The sequence below is a fragment of the Arachis stenosperma genome, chromosome 3, assembly GCF_014773155.1.
Source record: "Arachis stenosperma cultivar V10309 chromosome 3, arast.V10309.gnm1.PFL2, whole genome shotgun sequence".
NCBI lineage: Eukaryota > Viridiplantae > Streptophyta > Magnoliopsida > Fabales > Fabaceae > Arachis > Arachis stenosperma.
This window is the reverse complement of record NC_080379.1, coordinates 151,718,731-151,731,104: the sequence shown is the minus strand read 5'-3', so window position 1 is coordinate 151,731,104 and position 12,374 is coordinate 151,718,731. Positions and strand designations below refer to the sequence as shown.

The 12,374-nt window shown below is 34.0% G+C and overlaps 1 protein-coding gene across 1 annotated transcript; it reads left to right on the top strand.

The window, feature by feature from the left end:
* The first annotated feature begins 1,038 nt into the window (after positions 1–1,038).
* Positions 1,039–5,111, top strand: LOC130970764 (uncharacterized). Its single transcript, XM_057896943.1, has 2 exons — positions 1,039–1,608; positions 4,705–5,111. Exon 1 carries the CDS (start codon positions 1,224–1,226, stop codon positions 1,551–1,553), a length of 330 nt encoding a protein of 109 aa, XP_057752926.1. The 5' UTR covers positions 1,039–1,223; the 3' UTR covers positions 1,554–1,608; positions 4,705–5,111.
* Positions 5,112–12,374: the final 7,263 nt, after the last annotated feature.

Sequence of the window (12,374 nt, the reverse complement as noted above, 5' to 3'; positions counted from 1 at the left end):
AATTCAATACAGAATTTATATGTATACAAACCTACTTAAAAAATATGTAAAATATATCAAAACACATGTTAAACTATTCACTAGAAGTACGTAAAATAGCATAAACGAAGAACAGTTTCATCAGAACAGTAATATGATATCTAAACCAAGAACAGTGAAATAAAGAGAGAAATACGGACATTATAGTGCTTCCATTTCGAAATCAGAAACAGAAATGTGAAAAACTTAGAAAAATAGTAAAACAGTACCTTGAATAATGTTTGTTCGTTCTTTAGGTGGTTTTTTATGGAGATTTGTATGTTTTTTTCTTGATTTCTTCTACTTTTCGCGAGGAGTTAGAAAGTTTTTTTCAGAATTGCAGTTGGTTTCGAATGTGGTTTGAATTTCGACGGTTTGTGTATTGATTGAGGAAGAAGAGGAAGAGTCTTTCATAATGAGCGCGTTTTGGAAAAACGAAACGGTTGAGTAAGGCACGTGTATTTACGCTCGATTGTGGAGGAGTGTAGAGCGCGCACTTTTTGTTGGGCTTGAACCAACTTGTAAAGCTTGTAAGTCAAAAAAGCTTGTATGTGTAGCCTGCGTGCATTTATTTACGTAATGCCACGTAAGGATGAACGAATTTAATTGCACGACTGTGTAAAACGCTTTACACTGTCAGTGCATCCAAATTAAACTCTTATTTTAAAAGCATTATACTAATAATATATTAAAATAAAGCAATAAATTTTAATTCTTGAATTTTTATATTAAACATATTTTTTTAATAAAATATAATAAGTTTACATCAATTTGATGTAACAAATATTATAGATATATCAATTTATACTCATTAGTGATTACTTAAATCATATGCTAATCGACAAAAAAAAATCATATGCAAACCTGAAGAATGAATTCATAGTCAATTAAAATGCCAAAATGGCATTTATATTGTCCTGCTAATTACTACGTAGAAGAGATGAAAAAAAAAAACAAAAAGACTATTTAGTCATAAAATATGAACGCGTTATTATAAATGATAGTAATAAATAATAGTAATGACGCGGACAAAGTACAAAGAGATTAGAACGAAAATGTGAGGGTCCAAAGTCTAAGTTCTAAAAATTCTCCAATCCAATAACAAGAACAATATTAAGAGAAGTCAATCTTGAAAAAATCTGGCATTGGATATTTATTCAATTTATGGATTGAATTCCAAGAGAGACAAAGTCAAAGGAATAAGAATGGTGTTCAGCAGCATGCTGGTGGTGTCAGTGGCACGTGTCTCCGGTGAGGCGTGGCAGTGGGCGGCGTGCATTGGTGAGCCACTCACGACGGAGCAGTTGGTGGATCTTCTCTGCTGCTTCCCTCTTCACCAATTGGGTCGTCTTGCTCTCTGCCTCTGCTCTTTCTTCTGCCTCCCGAACCCTGATTCCTACTACTACTACTCCTCTTACCTTCCTTCTGATGATGATGATGATGATGATGATCTTGCTGATGATCATGATGATTATTCTTCTTCCACCTCCATTGACTTTGATGATGACTTCTACTACCATTCCCATTCTGATTGATAGTTTTATGCTGCTTTCTTGCAACTTCATGCCCCCACCCTTTTTCAGTTGTAAAGTAATGTTCTTTTCCCTCCTCTCTATTCAAGTATTCATGTTTATTGTTTTTAATTATTATTATTGTTATTAAATCTGGGGTTCTTGATGAAGTTTGTTTTTTTTAAATCTGGGGGTTTCTAAAGTTCCTGTTTTGATTGTAGATTCTGGATGTTTTTGGCTTCAAATATAATGGTTTTTTTCTTTTTGTTTTGTTTTGTGTGTGTTGATTTTGGGATTATATGCTGTTATTTTTTGGATGCTGTTATCTTGCTTGGTTTGTGAACTGAACACGTTCCATATTCCTAGATAAGTTTTGCGGGGTTCTCTGTTACTTTGAATTTTTGTTGTCAATTCTTGTTTTGCATGATGCATTCTGTAACATATGCATTTCCATGGATGTGATGATGTGTCCACTGTTAAGATAAAAACAATTCCTGAAGCAGCAAAAGTAGGTCACACGTGATTAAGAAAGAATTGTAGTTACTCTTGTTGTTCACTTGGACTCTAAAATGCTTCGGAGTGATGTGAAAAGTTTATATCAAAATCTACCAACACCAATCCCCCATGATCATCAGGCTTATAGGGTATAATATGTTTTCTACAAACTTCGAAATAAAATTTTAGAAATGTTTAAAAATTGGATTTTACAGAAGCATTTAGTCCCTTAATAATTGTAGAAAAGGTTTAGGGTGATTGTGGAATCTAAATTTAGTGATTAGATCTGTGGCATTGTCATAATCATTGCATGCTTGCTAATCTTTGGTAATAAAGCAAATGATGTACCTACTTGCCATGTGCCGTTTTATTTTTTAACTGAAATAAACCGTTAGCAACATCTTATAAGCTGCTAAAAACGAAAGAATCGTACATAATTCAGCATACAGCATACTAAATTATGTGCAGTTCAATCTTTTGTAACTACTTATGATTTTTGTAAAACCTGCTTGTGGTCCTTCATTGATAGGTCATTTGAATTATCATAGCCTTTGCTGAAGTTTATGTCATATCTGAGAGTAGCTCTACTCTGCTCTACATGAGCTGTTTTATTCGATATACATAATATTAAATTCGTTTTGGTCAGACTAACACTTGAAGCTAACAGAAACATGCATGTCTTAAACTTCTTGTGAACTATCAATGTAAATATGTGAGATGTCCTTGTTTATCTGAATTGTTGTGTGATTGTCTGAGAAGAGATACGATTGTCATTCTTTTTTCAGAAGAAAATGACTTATCTTATTATTCAATACTAAATCTACAAGAAAATTAGCTAGCTTATACCTCTGAGCATGCAATTTGCTAGTAATGTAACAAAGAATGCCAAAAAGATGAAAATGAACCCAATTCTGACATTAGAAATATCCTCCTATCAAGAATGACACCCCTTCCCCCTTTGTGGAAAACCAATTCAGAGAATGAGGAATCAGATTGAATCTTAGATGTGATGAAGAAGAAGGAGAGAATGAGAAGAGAGAGTGTCCGAACTTTCTGTTTTTTCTTTCTCATTGATTCTGAAAAAATGGGCCTTACAAGAGTGAACCTCACTCACTAACTACATCATCATTAACTTATATACTACCACTCAATTTTCGGTACACGTTTACCATTCATAAATATCTTCTAACTAATTTCTAGCCGCTAACAACCACATAACAAACTTTCCACCTCAGCACCAACTGAATAACTAACTCCCTCATCTATTCTAACCATTAGCCTTCACGTGATAACGTTCTCCTCCTCCTCCTCCTCCTCCTCCTCCTCTTTCTATTCATTAGTTGTTACTGACATATTGGCTTCGTGGAATGGATTGTATTTCTTATGCCTATGTAGGTCAGCGTGATCTTTACTCCCCACTACTCCAAGCAACTTGTTCTTGAATCACTGTTTCTAATTTCGTCCATCTTTGTCTTCGATTAATTTTTGTTTACAATGTGTTTCTTCAAATCACTGTTTCTATTCATTAGTTGTTTACAATGTATTTCTTAGTATTTGCTGTCATTTGGGATGTAAGGTTGTCACCCATCTTTTCTGTAGCATAAGAAGTTCAAGTCCTATTCTAAGTTCTTTATTGGCCCTTCAAAATATTGTCTTATTTTTTTGGATCATCTAAATTGAGATCCCTTGTAAAGTAAGAAAATGAGGGGTTATTCACTATTTGATCACTTAGTAGAACCCAGACATTGCAGTATATTGATCCAAGGGTGAATGACCCTCTTGCTTTCTCACTTTAGAGGAATTTAGTCCTCTTTGTTTTAGTGTCAAATATGCTACAAGAGAGAATTTAGTCCTAGGGACAGGTCCTATAGTTTAGCTTAAGACTATGTTTGGAGTTTCATAGATGATGGAAGGAAATGACAATGAAGTACAAAGTGCCATGCCATTTTATTACCATTCATTCTCTTATCTTCCTTCAAACATAACTTAAATTTCATCTAAATGAAGGTGATTTGCAGTGTTTAATACTTTGAAGTTAAGAGAACAAACCTATAGGCGCTTTTGTTTAGTCAATTAATTTGGATCTTCTAAACATCATAGGAGTCTAAGTAAACCAAATCTCCAGTGACAGCATATGATTTATCTAATTTCTAACCAGGATCACCTCGAACTTGATTTAGCAGTTCACAAAGTTAATCTTTGTTCATGTTTATGTTAAGAAAGTTTTTTGGTATTTTCTCCTAATTGTTAGGGATGAATATTTCATTCCCACCACAGGGGTCTAAAGTTCAATTGCCATGCAAAAAAAGTGTTTTGACGCTGCCGCTACACTATCACCAGCCACCACAACCATCATACCGCTGCTGCCACCGTCGCCACTTATGGAGTCAGTGTATTCTAGGCCATACAAATATGTCAATATTGATGACTTTCATTATTTTCCTTTCTGCTCCCATTCCCATGAAAAAATTCCAAGTTCCAGCAAACCATAACTGCTGATTTCAATAGGCTAAGCACATATTAACTCCTAGTTTTTAGTAATTTAGATGATAAGAAGTTAAAGGAACATTCTTCTTCTTCTTTCTCTGGTATTGTATTCATGCAACTGATGGAAGTTCTTGAAGAATGAGGAAATCTTGATCCATAGTATTTTTCTGACTTGACTTATTCCTTTTGCTAGGAACTTGCCTGCAAATCATCTTCATGAAGAGATGTCAACAACTGCAATCTCAAATTTCTCATTCAGTCACTTTTACTGGTTGCTAATGGACAAGGATTTGTTATTTTTCTTTTTCTTTCTTTTTCAGAATAAGATAATTAATTAGGCACTTTAGTAGTGTGTTTTAAGTTACCTCCATGCTCTATTGTATAAAAGCATCTCCTACACTTAGATTGTTGAGCTGATTAATTAATCTCTTCACATCTTTATATATATCCCTGTAAAGATTGATATTATTATTGGTGTTAATATTGTTGCAAAATTGCAATCCAAAGAGAGCACCAATGATATAGGTTAGGTTTATTATATTCACTATTCAGGACTGGAATTTTGTATATAGTACAAACCTTGATTAATTATTTCCAAAATCTTCTTCCTGTTGTTATTATTATTGTTGTTGTTGTTTTTTCTTTTTTTTTTTTTTTTGTGAATGGTTGGTATGTTTTTCGCATTACCTAACCATTATTTGGTCAAAAGTGACAACCAATTAGAGACATGGTTGCCCATAAAAGGCCTTAACCACATCAAGAAATAATAGAGTTAATAAAATTATCGGTTTTTATTTTATTTTATTTCTACATCTACTTCTCTTTTTTATTTGTTATTTTATAATACGTTATCAGAAACTCCAATCAAATTTGAGAAAGAAAAAATATATGGTAATAAATTTTAATTATCTCAAAGTGATTTTATTTTGAATTTGTAACTCTAATATTTTAATAAAAAAATTATTTATCGTTGATATTGAAAATTAAAATCTATATTGATTAAATGGGTTCTAAAGACACTATTAAGACAAGATTATGAGCCTTAATTGTTATATAAACGAGTATGTCCCGAACACATCATCATAATATAAATCCCCAAAAGATCATATACAATCCATTTAAATGGATAAAATATTCAATTGAGTATGCTCTCTGATTATAATATTATTTGACTCTCCACATCAAAAATGAATTGTTCTATGATTAAGAACCTTGTTTGGTATTGAAAAAAATATGGTACAATAAAAATGAGTACCTTATTATAAAAGATCTTGCACATCTTTAAAAGATTTTTAAAAAAATACATTATTATTATTACCTAAAAAGGATAATTCTTTCAAATGCCTAAAACGTCAATTTTTACATGATTACGCATATTTATTATGAACTAATGGATCTTGAAGATACTACCTAATAGTGAAAAAAAAAAATGCATAATTGTATACTAATGGAATTGCACAAAGATTTATCATTATGAATTATGACAGTTCATTAATCTACCAAAAATAATTATTAAAAATAATAATTTTACTGCTCACTAAGCAAATAGAATAACGATGTTATTGTTTGACATAATAAAGACATATATGGTTAAAAATAATCTCATGAAGTGAATGTGTCGTTGTTATTCAAAATCATAATCGATCTTCTAACGAAATCTGTGTATTCCATCAAAGGAAATGTATTAAAAGATTATCCCATGAAATAAATGAATCTTATTATTCATATTATGTGAAGTATATGATTAAATATTTTAAAATTTTATATTCCCAGAAGTCAATATATATTCGACCATAATTTTAATATATAATTTTGTGCAATTATGAGAGTTATTATATGGATTTTACTTTTTTTTCACGATAAAAAAAATATTAGTTACTGTCGAATTCATCAAATAAATCCGTCGGTAAAAAAATTACCGTTAGATTTATTGTTGTCTTTGGGTTGACAGTATAGACATCGTCGGAAATAGCTTACCAGCGGATTTTTCTTGTCCGACACTAATTATCGGGGGAGTTATCATCGGTCTTTTTCAATGGTTTGTCGAGTTTGTATTGATGACATCCGACGGTAACGTTGGCGCCATTTCACGTGTTTAGGCGCCAAAGTTACCGTTGGATATCGCTGACGTTAAATTCGATGGTAATGCTAAATTTATAAACCCTAAATTTTTTATGGCACAGTTAAGCCACAATTAAAAGATTCTTGTTAACACAATTGTTAGCAAAAATTTAACGTCGCCAGGAATCAAGAAATAATTTTATTAAAAATAAATGGTATGAAAGAAATAAAATGTCACAAATGTAGAATACAATGAAGTAAAGGCAAAGAAAAATGCATAAAACTCTAAATCCTACAGATCCCAGTAGTCTTTGTCATCGTCGCCGATGTGGTTCCCCTGCTAAGGCAGCGGAGGAGGTGCTGCCATCTATGCCCCACCAGCAGCGTTGCCTCTACCTCCAACGCACATCTGCTAGCTGTACTCCTCCATCTGCTGTCGCAACCGATCGAGCTGCTCCAACTTCTTCGTCAGGACAGAACTGACGGCAGCGCGTGCAAGAATCTCTTGATATCTCTGCTCAGACTGCTCCGTCTGTTGATGAAGCTTCTATGTTAGCTTCTGTACCTCCTCTCTCAGGTCGACAACTTCCTGGGATCAACAGGGTTGGTGGTAAAGGCAGACACAGAGAAAGCCACCAACAATTAGGAGCGAATGCCACTGGTAAAAAATGACCCCAACCCGAAGCGGCGATTCATGTGGGGTTCAGAGGCAGTCTCGCACCAAATCCTACCGGGATCCACCACAGAGGTCTTGAAGCCGGCTTTGTCGGCCCACTAGGCAGCTGAGATTGCTGAGTCGCGGTCTCCACACACGTTAGTAGTGATTAGGGTAATAGTTAAATAATTAACTTTAAACCAAATAAAGTTGAAACTTAGAATTAATTTAAACTCACATATGGGCCGTAGACCACTCGTCGGCAAATCTCTCCTTGTTTGCCTTTAAAGTATGGGTATACTTGAAGGTCTCCGCCAGTATCGCCTCAAATTCCAGCGACTTAGACTACAAATTAATATATCAACCAACTAATAAAATAAACGAACAAATTAATGAATGACAGACAAATATAAGCATGAACTAAAATCTTAATTGTAATTTTGAAAACAAATTATAATTTTTTCGATTTCACTGAAAATGTTATGAAAATTTCGGTAGTCTCCTTTAAAATTTGGATTTAGCCACCTTTAAAGGATTCCATCCAACATTTTTCAACAATCTCAGAGCCTAATCTAATATATTCTAACATATTCTAATCACCTAAATCTACTAAAACAATGACATTAAACTAACATTTACTCTACTAACTAATTATTTAAATTGATAATAAAAAAGGAAGTAAAAAACTAATTCAAGTAACTACTAAAATAGTAAATAATGCCAAAATTCTTACCATTCCAGTCTTCGTCTTCATGAAAGTTGCCGACCCACCCATATACCTGGACGACCTGGGAGAAGCCCTGTTAGAATGTTCGTCAGACGATGACGCTTGAACTCCTCGTTATCTCTAAAATAAGCCTCCAAGTCACGCTTGATTTTTGGATGGATCCACCTCGTCAGGTGGTCCTTCCCCTGACAAATGTCACCCATCATCTGCTGAAACTGCTTGCGGCATGGTAGTCATAGGTCTTCTTGATCATGACATTGTGTTCTGCATCCCATATGAATTTCAATTGCACAAAGTGATTCACCAAGATTAGTTAGTCGGAATGAAATACAGTTCCTATATAATTAAGTAATTCAAACGAAATTGAATTCTTACCGCACACTTCTAAAACTACCGCTCTCTAACATCAGTCGGGATCTGCGTGTAGGTCGGCCACGAACAGTTGTACATGGACTTAATGACCTCGGTAATCTCCTATGTGCACGCATTGGGGTTTGGTGCAAACCTGTAGGACAAAAACCTCACGTTAACAAACACATAGGATAAACAAACTTAACATAAACAAACTTAAGCTAAACAAACTTAAACTAAACAAACTTAATATTAAAAAATTAAATTCACGACTGCATGTCATCGAGACAAATCGTTAGCCGGATGACGGTCGGTGGTGCAGGAGCATCCTGCTCGGGGGCATTGGAGGAATGACCCCCGACGGGCTCTATCGTCGCTACATTTGCAGGGGGCATAGTAGTAAGAGGCACACAGTTCTGGTTTGGGACCATGATAAATTGCTGGTTCGATGGAGCCGCCTGTGACATCAAAGAGGTCGACGAGGTAGCCGGGGTAGAGTGCGATGATTGGGCAGCCCTGGAAAATTCGGCAGAAGCCCGCCCTCTACCATGACCACGTGATAACCCACTTGACCTATCTCTACTACCTATCGTCATGCTTGTACAGTGAACATATTAGTAACATATTAATACCATAAGATACACCAATAAATAATAACATAACAAGAAACTTAAGAAATACCAAATAATTCTAAAAGTGTTTTATTTTAGTAATTTTTTTAAAGAAAGAAAAATCGCATAGTATTTTAGTTTCAAAATAATTACATTAGAATGAATAATTATTTTCGTTAGTTTAGCATAAGAATAGTAAGAAGGTTAAAACAAGAATTCATTTGAAGAAATTGACCAAAATTTGCAATAAAAGCTCTTTGAGGCATATGGACAACACATAGCATATGCGAACACAAACATGCGCAACCAATGCAAGCAAGAAGTAATTGATGACCAAATTTAGATCAACGACATTCAATCTAATTCTCAATAATTTTTCAACAAAACAAGCATGATTTCAACATTAGGTTACCAAGAACGACAAAAAATCAACAGCACATCAACTAGCTAACAAACATTCATCGTTCCAAGCTCAAATGAAATGGGCATAATACCCTAGAATATTCAACACAATTCCAACAAAAACCTTTCGGCAAAATCAATAATGAAATAGTGAATTACAACACCATCAATCAATTCTCAAAACAATCAAGCATAATGCAGACAAGTCTAGCATCAACTTTTCAGCGAAAATAACCTTAATGCAAGGAGTTCACAATTATCTAAACAATCAAAGCAGTTCTAACAATAAAACAGATAAGAGTTAAACATCATCCAGACAATTCTAGCATCACAATTCATCAAAAACAGGTAGTGAATTTCCACACAATCAAACAAGTTTCAACCAATCTTGGCAGTAATTTTCAACAATTCAATCAACAACTCAGAAGAATTCTAAACAAATCAACTAAATTTTATGATAGCAAATCAATTAATTATTTTTAGATAATCAATCTGAACACATTATAAACCAAATTAACCAAATTACATTTTATTTTACAAAAATCAGGTTAAAAAAAGCAAGGTAATAAAAATTAACTAACCTGGACCTAGTGGACAATGACGAAGCTAGACCCGGTGGCAGACGAAGCATGCTGGACCAGGGGAAGAAGCTGCTGACGCAAAGAACGGCGCTCGTCAATGGTGAAAAGAACGGAAATAGTAACGAAGGCTGCAATGGATACGTCGTAGAGAACGGTCAGTGCAAGGAGAGGAGGGAGGCAGCGATAGGAGGGGCAAGCAGTGGTGGGGATAACAGTGCGGCAGGGATTAGAGCCGCCTAGAGAAAGAAAGGGAGAAGAGAGGTTAGAGAGAGTAGTTTCGAATTGAAGGGGAAAGGTTTGCGCTTTGAATTTTATGGCACATTTTCATCGAATTTATCTACAAATAAATCCGACAGTAACCCATTGCAGGTAATCAAAATGCAGCATTTCACTAAAATGGGATTATCGGTGGATTATTCTGACGGTAAAACCCACACTAAATTTGGCGCCTATTTCTCCCGTTTTTCCTCTAAGTATTACTGGCGAATTTACCATCGGAAATGGAAACCATCGATAACGATTTGACTAAATGAATTTCACATCAAATTGTCGGTAAATCTGTCGGTAAAACCGATACTAATGTGCAACGCTAAATCCAATAATAAATCTAACGGTACACAACGTTTTTCTTATAATATTTGAATAAAATTGTGAATTTATTATTATCAATTTCTAAAGGTAAAGTGTTTTGTCTAATTATAAAACTTCTGCTCCTCGTATTTCAATTCTATAAAGAGAAGTGACAAAGTTTAAATATAAAATTAGTATTTTATAAATTTTTTGATAATTTAGTTAAGAATATATATTTTTTATGATAGATTATTTTATGCTCAAGAATAATATGAATATAAAAAATTATTCATAAAACTTTGTTTCTAATTCTTTTATAAATATTTGAACTAGCAGGAGCGAGAAACATCATTTGTATTAAAATTTAAAATTGTAGAAGTTGAAAACTTAATCACGTAAACTTCGAGTAATTAATGAATAATTAGCTAATAAATTAATTATTATTTTAAAAAATAGAAAATTAAATTTTATTATTTAATGAAGTAGAAATAATTAAAATATGAATTTTGACACTAATTTTAAAAATTTTAATCCAAAACCAGATTAACGGACTAAACCAGTTAAACCGAACCCAAGGCCTATATATAAAATGCCAACACACAACCTTTCCTCCTCAGAGAAATGAAATCACGTTGAAGAAGGGGGGTAAAGGAATGAACCCTAAGTTCCAAATTCACTTCAACTTTTAAATCCTGCTAACTTTTAATTTGGAGCTCCGATTGACGAGCTGTCAACGGCCACGCGTTCGTCTCAAAATAATCTACAAAATTCACTAACCAATTTGGTAAGAAATTTGTATTTATTTCTCAGTTCTTCTTCTCCTAAATTTCGTGGGTTTTGAGTTTGGGTATTGAGGAATTGAATAATTTTGATGGTTTAGGTGAACTCTAGCAGCGGATAATCATTGGGTTTTGTCTAATTGATCCGTGGGTAAGGTAAGGAACTATTAAACCCTTGTGAATTATTGAATTAGTGAACCCAATGATGATGATAGGGATATTGTGTGAATTAGATTGTGTTCTTGTTTATTTGGAGTTCAATTGGGCGATTTGGAACGAAATCCGGGTGATTAAGATTGAGAAATTGACGTTTGAAAGCTTAAAGCTTGTGAAAGGAGAGATTTTTGAGGTGTTCTAAGCTTAGGGAGGAATCAGGTAAAGTATGGTTTTGGTTTCTCGTAGATAATATATAACGTTTCATGAAAACATAAGATAGATGACCATAGGATAAGTTGTATGATATGGAAGGTTGAGGTTTAGTGACTCATTATTGGAAACTATTGAGTGGGTGGTTGAAATGCATGATGATTGATTATTAATGATTATGAATAATGATGATGAGAATGATTGATGATTGATGAATTATATTGAATTATAATGATGAGTTTTGAAATGAATAATGAATGTGATAAATAATATTGATAGTAAATGATGATGAGGATAGGTTGTGGATATTTGTTGAATATGTGTGTGTGTGTGTGTGTGGATGATTTAGTGGTTTGGATAGGACTCGAGAAAGATGGCAAAATCTGAATTTTAGGGGAGGTGTTGTCGAAATTTTATGAGAATTTTTGGGAAGTTTTGTATTAGTTAATTTGGATGGAAGAATAGTTTATCTGATTAAGATTGAATGAATATATGTTTGTGATACCTGGGCAGTAACAAGGATCGTGGTTCTTTCCGCTTGTTTCGGGTCAATGTTTGAGATACCTGAGCAGTAGCAAGGATTGTGGTTCGTCCTGATTGCTCCAGGTTGAGCTTATAAACACCCACCTGGGTAGTAACAACAGTAGTGGTTATTCCACTTCTCCGGGTAGAGCGGATAGTAGCAAGGGGATTGTGGCTCAACCCCGCTTGCTCTGTGAAGGGTGTTTCTATCCACGGTTAGCTACTAAGACATGTCGAG

Excerpts from the sequence above, each read along its gene's own strand:
- LOC130970764 (XM_057896943.1), top strand. The coding sequence starts at position 1,224 with ATGGTGTTCAGCAGCATGCTGGTGGTGTCAGTGGCACGTGTCTCCGGT.